This window comes from Microtus ochrogaster, chromosome 17 (assembly GCF_000317375.1).
Source record: "Microtus ochrogaster isolate Prairie Vole_2 chromosome 17, MicOch1.0, whole genome shotgun sequence".
In the NCBI taxonomy this organism is placed as follows: Eukaryota; Metazoa; Chordata; class Mammalia; order Rodentia; family Cricetidae; genus Microtus; species Microtus ochrogaster.
In genome coordinates, this window is record NC_022019.1 from 12,931,967 (window position 1) to 12,938,980 (window position 7,014).

The window sequence follows — 7,014 nt, forward strand, 5'->3', positions numbered from 1 at the left end:
CCTAAGGTGCGGCGGCAGCTTGGAAACCCCCTGGATGCTGATGGAAGACCTCAGGTGGCACCAACTCGAGGGACAAGACGGTGAGATGGGAGAGAACACGGCACTAGCATTTACTAAAGGCCTGCGTGTTCCAGATACAAACAGAATCTCATCACTCTGCTCCCAGCTTCGGAGTCGGTGCACCCATTCTACAGAAAGGAATCCGAGACTCGCAGGAGACGCACCTGCTCCGAGGGAGAAAGCTGAAATCTCAGGGCCCCTGCCGAGCCCCTGCTCTGCCGTGTGTACTGTACCGTGCTGTGGGCACCTGTGGAAATGCCTCCAGAGCCACCCTGGTGTGACCTGGAGCTTGCCACCCCAGTGGGATCAGGAGATCAGGAGGGGAGCTCAGCTCACCCCTTCTCTGCACCAGTGGGAGGTGGGCACGGGCTCCCCCCTTCTCCCGTGTGCTGCCTGAGCCTCACTCCTCAGGCAGAGAGGGTACTGAAGAAGACTACAGGATTTGGGGTCTGCCTCATCCCTTGTCATCAGGAGTCTGTTTTTTCTGAGTGACTTGCCAGCTCTCCCTGCCTGGCCAGCCTCACAGTGGCTCTGAAAGCAACCGGAGAGGCAGCTGAAGGATCCTGGCTGAACCGGAGTCCAGGTAAAGCAGGCTAGAGGCTGGATTGATGGGGAGGTTGGCGTGTCACAAGTCTGAACGCGGAGCAGGGGAGGGGGCCAGGCAGGCAGGATTGTAGTTGGGTTGTTCGGTTGATGAAGGGGGTCAGCGTAGGCATGTGTCATCGTCGAGGTAGGCAGGGAAGGGGAGGGCTGTGCGTGGGGGGGGGAGGATATATATGCTGGTGTGGCTGACACAGAGGAACAAGCCTCACATCTGAGAGAGCCCTGTGACAGACAGCGTCAGGTAGGCGATGCATGTGGCACCAACACCAGCCGGCTGGTACTATCTGACTGGAGCTTCTCGGGGGGAAAGCAGGGAAGCCTGGCCGGCCCCTCCACCTCTGTCTTTTGTCCACTGTGGCTGCTTGCTGGTCTCTTGTGAGATTATGGCTTCATTCATCTTATTCTCTGTGTTCCGATGGTAGAGAAGGGGGAGGGCGGAGGGCTGGCTAAGCTCAAAGAGAAATGCGAGAGAAAGCTAAACTTGGAAATGAGGAAAAGTTTTGCTTTCCCAGTTGTGGCCCCTATTGGGTGACAGATACACATGGAAGAGGTGGCTACAGGAGAGAGGGCAGACGCAGAGAAGGGGCTTGCCATTCAGAGCAGCCCTGGGAAGCCCCCGGCACACCTTATGGGGATTTTTCATTCTGTGGCTTCCTGCCCTTTGTGTAAGCTGCCGCTCTGGTGTCGTTGGATCTGATGTCATTCTGGTTGGAGTTCTCTTATACCTTAATGGAAATTGTTAACAATATGGAGAAAAGACAGACCCGAGGGCTGAGCTTCACCTGTGTGCATGGATGAACGCAGTCAGTCGCTGGCTGGGTGGATTTCCTGGGCATTTCCGAAGGCATGACCTTGGTTCTCTGGATCCCGGCTTGTTTTGAGGTATCCTTTCTCTCTTGACATCTTTCTCTCCACTGCCCGTCTGTCCCATCCAAAGGTCTCTCTACCCAGGTCGCATGGAACTCTCGCACACGTCAGAGCATCTGAACTCTCTCTGCCCTCTCTCTCTGCCTTCTCTTTCTCCTCCTCCTCTCTTTGTGAGTCTCGTCCCCCCCTCCCTTCTCTACCCATCGTCTCCTCTCCCCCATCTCCCTTTGGCAAGTTTGGAGGGGAATTTCAAGTCAGGCAGGATGATTTGGAAAGGGGGCTATTTAAAGCATGCTGCTTTGGACTTGAATACCCCAAGCCTGGGCTTAAACATCTGTGTTTAGCTTCCTCCAGCAGCTCATAATTGCCCCAATTATAACCAATAACATTGTTCAGCAGACTAACAAAAGCTGTGCTCCACACGGCATTTGCTAGCAAGCCCAAACGAGAGTTTTCATCGCAGAGGAAGAAAAGTAACTGCCCGGCTTCGTATCAAAACCTCGCAGAGAGAATGCTGTGATTTCTCGCTGCCTGTGGGTGGGTGCTGCACACACCCTCCTTTTCTCATTTATGGAGCCTAGCAGGGAAATATTCTACAAGCTTCCATCAGTGCCATGATACCTTAACAGAAAGGATTTGTATTCCTTGGGCTTGCTGAGTCTTCTGCAGGGACAACTGCCCCCCAGACATCACCTGCGTAGTCAAAGGAGCAGCCGCACTTTTCCAGGTGACAGCCAGCGCTGTCTGCGGAAGGTGCTCTCTGGTGCCGCTGAGGGTCGTCTTCTTCAGGTACAGCATCCCTTCCTTATCGGCTGGAGTCGGAGGGCACTTAGGGCTGCAGTAAACTCAGCAGGTTTTGCATCGCCAGTGAAGGGAGTAATTGCAGGAATTAGACGTTAGTGGAGCCTGAGAATGGAGCTGTCACCAACCAATTCCATCTTCAATCAATCAGGTATTTATCAGCTACACCCCACCAAGCAAGGAGAGGCACTGGGCTCTATAGATTCAGCAGAGGTGCTAATAACAGCACTTTACTTGGTGCAATGATTTACGCACTTCGCACCCATTATCTCCAGCAGCAACCCTGGAAGGCAAAAAAATCATTATCTTGGAGTTGCAGGAACAAGACCCCCGGTGCAGCAAGCAAGCCCAGCCCAGGGCAGCCGTCCTAGGTCTGGTGCTCGCTCCCCTTAAGGTCTGTGGGGCTGGTAAATGAGTTGCAGGCATACAGCACAGACGGACAGGAAGCAATTCAAGATAATGGGATAATTCAGGACTGGGTGGGATCAGTCCTGCACTTGTGGTCCAGAGAGTCAATGTTGGAGGACCTTGAGGAAGGGTATCTTCCTCTAGGGACTGAGGCCAGTGGAAAGACGGATGGAGTCAGGATGGACCAGAGGTCTGAAGGCAGGTAGGACAAAGGCACAAAAGAAAGGCAAAAGAATTAGCATTTCTTGAAGTCATGAATGGCAGTCAGTAAGATAAACTTGGTTTATCTACTTATTTCACACACACACACACACACACACACACACACACACGGCAATAATGAGAGGCTCGATCCTGTATTATGTACTTGCAATGATGTGGTTCCAAGACCCTCCCCCGACTCCTCAGCTCACACAGACCGTAAGGAAATGTCTAAGTCTCCTGTACTCTGGGTCATTAGGTATTTTAGGAAAGGATGAACTCATCTCAGAAAATGAGAGGCTTCAACACCTCAGCTTTTGGGGGTTTGGGTTCTTGGGAACTCATTAGGCAAATGGGATCTTTGAAACACTTCTCTTTCGATGCTTACAGCTGCTCCCACCATCTCACATAGACCATGCAATTCTAACCACAAACTCTAGCTGTGAGGTCTGGGGCACACCAATTTTTGGGAGGGTGGGGGAAAGGGGACACAAGTTGGCCTTCTGAGCATTGTCACCCTCCATAGGCTACAATCACTTTAATCATGGACTTTGCATGGTCCTGGGTCTGTCAAAATCCTGGCAGCTGCTTAGGCTTTGCAGCAGCATAGACCAGCCAGGTGGGAAAAGCTGGACTTGCCTCCCTGACAGGCAGCCAAGGCTCTGCAGCCTGCAGCGTCATAGTCAGCCTCTCTTCTCCTCATGCCAGTCCTGTGATCTTCCCCCACCCTGTCACCCCATTCATCCTTTCATTCATCCAACTGGGAACGTGCGTAGTGTCCCTGATAGGAGCCGAGCAGTGTGTGTGCCCGTAGTGCAGAACTGTCCGTCATCAGCTTCCTCCCACCTCACAGCTAAAGTCTCAAAATGTGAAGGAGCCCAGACCAGTGGTCTCCAGAGGGGCTTACCCACCCAGATACCTGCTAGGTTACTAGAAATTGAGGTATTAAATTATTTTTTTTATTTGGACACACACAGGCACATAAGAACACTTTCTCCCGCAGTCTTCACATGTGGAAGCCAGAGGTCAACATCAGGCTATTGTTCCCCACCTTATTTGAACAGAATCTCTCGCTAAACCTAGAGATCCAAGTTTAGCTAGACTGACAGGAAGCAAGCCAGCAGCATCCACTTGTCTCTGCCCCCAGCCTTAGCACTGGGGTTAGAGGCACACAATGCCACTTCTGGATTTTTATCGGGGTTCTGAGCACATGTCTTTACGCTTGTGTGTTATATACTGAGTCATCACCCCACCCCCCAAAATCTTACCTTACTTAATTTGCACATTAGTGGATTTTATATAATATATGTAACATTCATGGAGAGGTTGGGAATGTATATCTAAAACTGGTTCCTTGTGTCACCGTGGTTCATGACAATTAATTCTTTATTTCAGAATAACTAGAGGATTTAGAATGTTTACTACACAAAGGAATCGTAAATTTTCAAGGCAGTGGATGTACCAACCACCCCAATCTGATTGTTACACATTGCACACGTGTGGAAATAACACACTGTACTTCCATAAATAGATATAATTGTGTCAATTAAAACTTTCTTTAAAACTGGTTGCTAGAAATAGAAAATTAAAGAAGCTGGAAGATTATATGAGTCTAGATGCGTCATTCTCTTCATATCTGGGTTTTCTGATCATTTTTAAAAGAACCTAGAGTGAATTTATAAAAGTAAACAAAAGCTTTAAAAGTCCATCTAAGCTATGCTGACAGAGTACGTGGTAGCATTCGCCAGGATCAGGAAGGTGAACATTAAGAGCACTCCCTTGCGAGTGTGACAGCCAAAAGGACATGCATCTGACTGCCCTCCTGGCCCTTTGTGAGACCCAGATGCACTTTCATGACCTTCATTTGAGATTGTCTGGAGCCACTACTCTGTGATCTTCTCCCCTCTTCTTTTTTTCTTCTCTTATGGGTAGAGGGAAATCCTGGCCATTCATAAAATCAAAGGGTATTTATTAGCCATCTCATGCAACTGCCTGTTTTAGAGAAAGAGAAATTGAGGCCCAGGAAAAGACAGTGTCATGCCTAAGATCTCACAAGTAGCAACAGCACCAGATCTAGAACCCAGGACCTTGTCTCCAAGCACAGGGCTCTTCCTCATTTACAGCTCTGCCTGAGCACCATTGGTCCACATAGTGTAGACAGGGGCCTTGGTCCACATAGTGTAGACAGGGGCCTTGGTCCACATAGTGTAGACGGGGGCCTTGGTCCACATAGGGTAGATGGGGGCCTTGGTCCACATAGTGTAGATGGGGGCCTTGGTCCACATAGGGTAGACAGGGGCCTTGGTCCACATAGGGTAGACAGGGGCCTTGGTCCACATAGGGTAGACAGGGGCCTTGGTCCACATAGGGTAGACAGATGCTTTGTGCCCTAACTCCCTTGTCCTTCCCCTTCTCTCTGACTGGAAATTGAGAGCAGGAGAGAGACCTTTTAAGAGTAAATGCATCCATCACAGGAAAGAAAAACAGCAGTCTCCCTGGGTAAAAGCAAGCCATACTCTATATGGAAGTTTTAGCTGTTGCTACCCCAGAGTTTTGTTCCCTGGGCTATGAGAAACCCTGTGACTCTTCGATGTTTTTATTAGAAAATGAGGGTGGGACTCCTTCCTCCTAGGAGCCTGTATGGTCACTTCCTTTCCATCAGTGCCATATGTGGAATATCGTTCTTTACAGGTTATGGATGACCTTTCTCTACATCTCTAACCCTGTAATCTGGTGGTAACGTAATCTACCTTTCTGGGATAAATGTGAGTTCATAGCAGTTAAGCAGTTTGCCTGATTAATAAATAGCAGAGTCCTGCCTGTGGCAGATCAGAGAACCAGAGGATGAGGAACACCCTGCACGCCCTGCTGATGCATAGCCGGGAGGGTGTAAGTGCCTCTTGTCAAACCAGGAAGAGGGACTGAGCCAGTCCTGCAAATGCATTTGCATGAAGACAGAACATCAGAGGTACCCTCAAAACATAAGCTTGGGGGTCCAATCCCAGGTCTGGTGCTTCACAGTGCCTCAGTTTCCTCAACTGTGAAGTGAAGTGGGCAGCGCTTAGCCATAGGGTGGAACCTCACAAAGTCATTAGCTCTCAGAAGCTTTCAGGCATGGGGATTCCTTCCCAGCAAGATTCCATCCCAGTTTGCTACTCTTTGCACAGCACAAACCTTGTATAGCGTTTCTGGGCAGCCAGAACACAGGTTCAAATACCCAAGTTTAAGTCCTAACTCTGCTGTTTATCATCTGGACCACCTTAGGCAAACCACTTCATCGTTGTGAGTTGATTTTTATCCAAGAAAGGTGCGTAAAATTACCCCCACGTGATAGGGTTGTAAATAAAAGTAAATATCATCTACAGCCTGTAAGGAACAGTATTCCCTGTGTGTCACCGATGGAGATGAGTCCCTTTCCCCTCTTCACCAGTAGTGCCCGGGTCACAGGCTTTCTCCTAGGTCAGGAAACAAAACAGGAGTCTCTCTTCAGCTCTCTGTGCACGTGTTCTTCTCCAACAGAAAAGCAGCTAATTGTGTTGCCCTTGGAGGCAAGAGTACATGCAAGTAGATTAAGACTAAATCACAGTGGTATCTTATCTTTATAAACAGCAAGGTGCAATCAAATTTATAAGGTGCCATTACTTAAATAAAAGGTAATTAAACCTTTCTTTACTCTTTACAAAAGAGCCTGATTATAGGATTGCCACAGTGAATGGCTAATAGCTCTGGGCTCAGTTATGAAAAGGAAGCCATTAAAAACTCAAACATCCTCAGGTCCATTGTGCTTCCTGATGGCCAGTCACCGTTTCTGGATGATAAACAAATGCGGTGGGGGGGGGGAATGCTTCATCTTCAGATGGGAGAAAATTCATCTTCACCTTGCAGCTGAGAAGACAAAGGCTCTGGGGAGTAAATTCAGTCACCCTAAATCACACCTTTACAAAGTGTATGGCTTAAGCATAAATATGACTCCAGAATTAGCTAAACTCTTTGGTTCCCTTCTCCTGGACACCAGCATCTGTGCACAGCATGGAGTTTGGGCTTGTTTTATTTGTTATTGGGGTTGGAGAGAGA

The 7,014-nt window shown here is 49.0% G+C and overlaps 1 protein-coding gene across 6 annotated transcripts in view; it reads left to right on the forward strand.

The window, feature by feature from the left end:
* The first annotated feature begins 262 nt into the window (after window positions 1-262).
* The window catches only part of Pnoc (prepronociceptin), a 24,499-nt gene continuing 17,747 nt past the window's right edge, over window positions 263-7,014 (forward strand). Inside the window, exon 1 of one of the 6 annotated variants that reach the window (XM_005355510.2) lies at window positions 263-643. Coding sequence is in view for 2 of the 6 variants with exons in the window: in XM_026783177.1 (XP_026638978.1) it covers window positions 1,510-1,545 (36 nt within the window). In the remaining 4 variants the exon portion in view is untranslated. Of the gene's footprint in view, window positions 644-845; window positions 905-1,283; window positions 1,546-2,048; window positions 2,068-2,142; window positions 2,320-7,014 lie in introns of those variants that run through there. The other 5 variants (XM_005355509.2, XM_026783177.1, XM_026783179.1 and 2 more) reach the window with 5 other exon arrangements.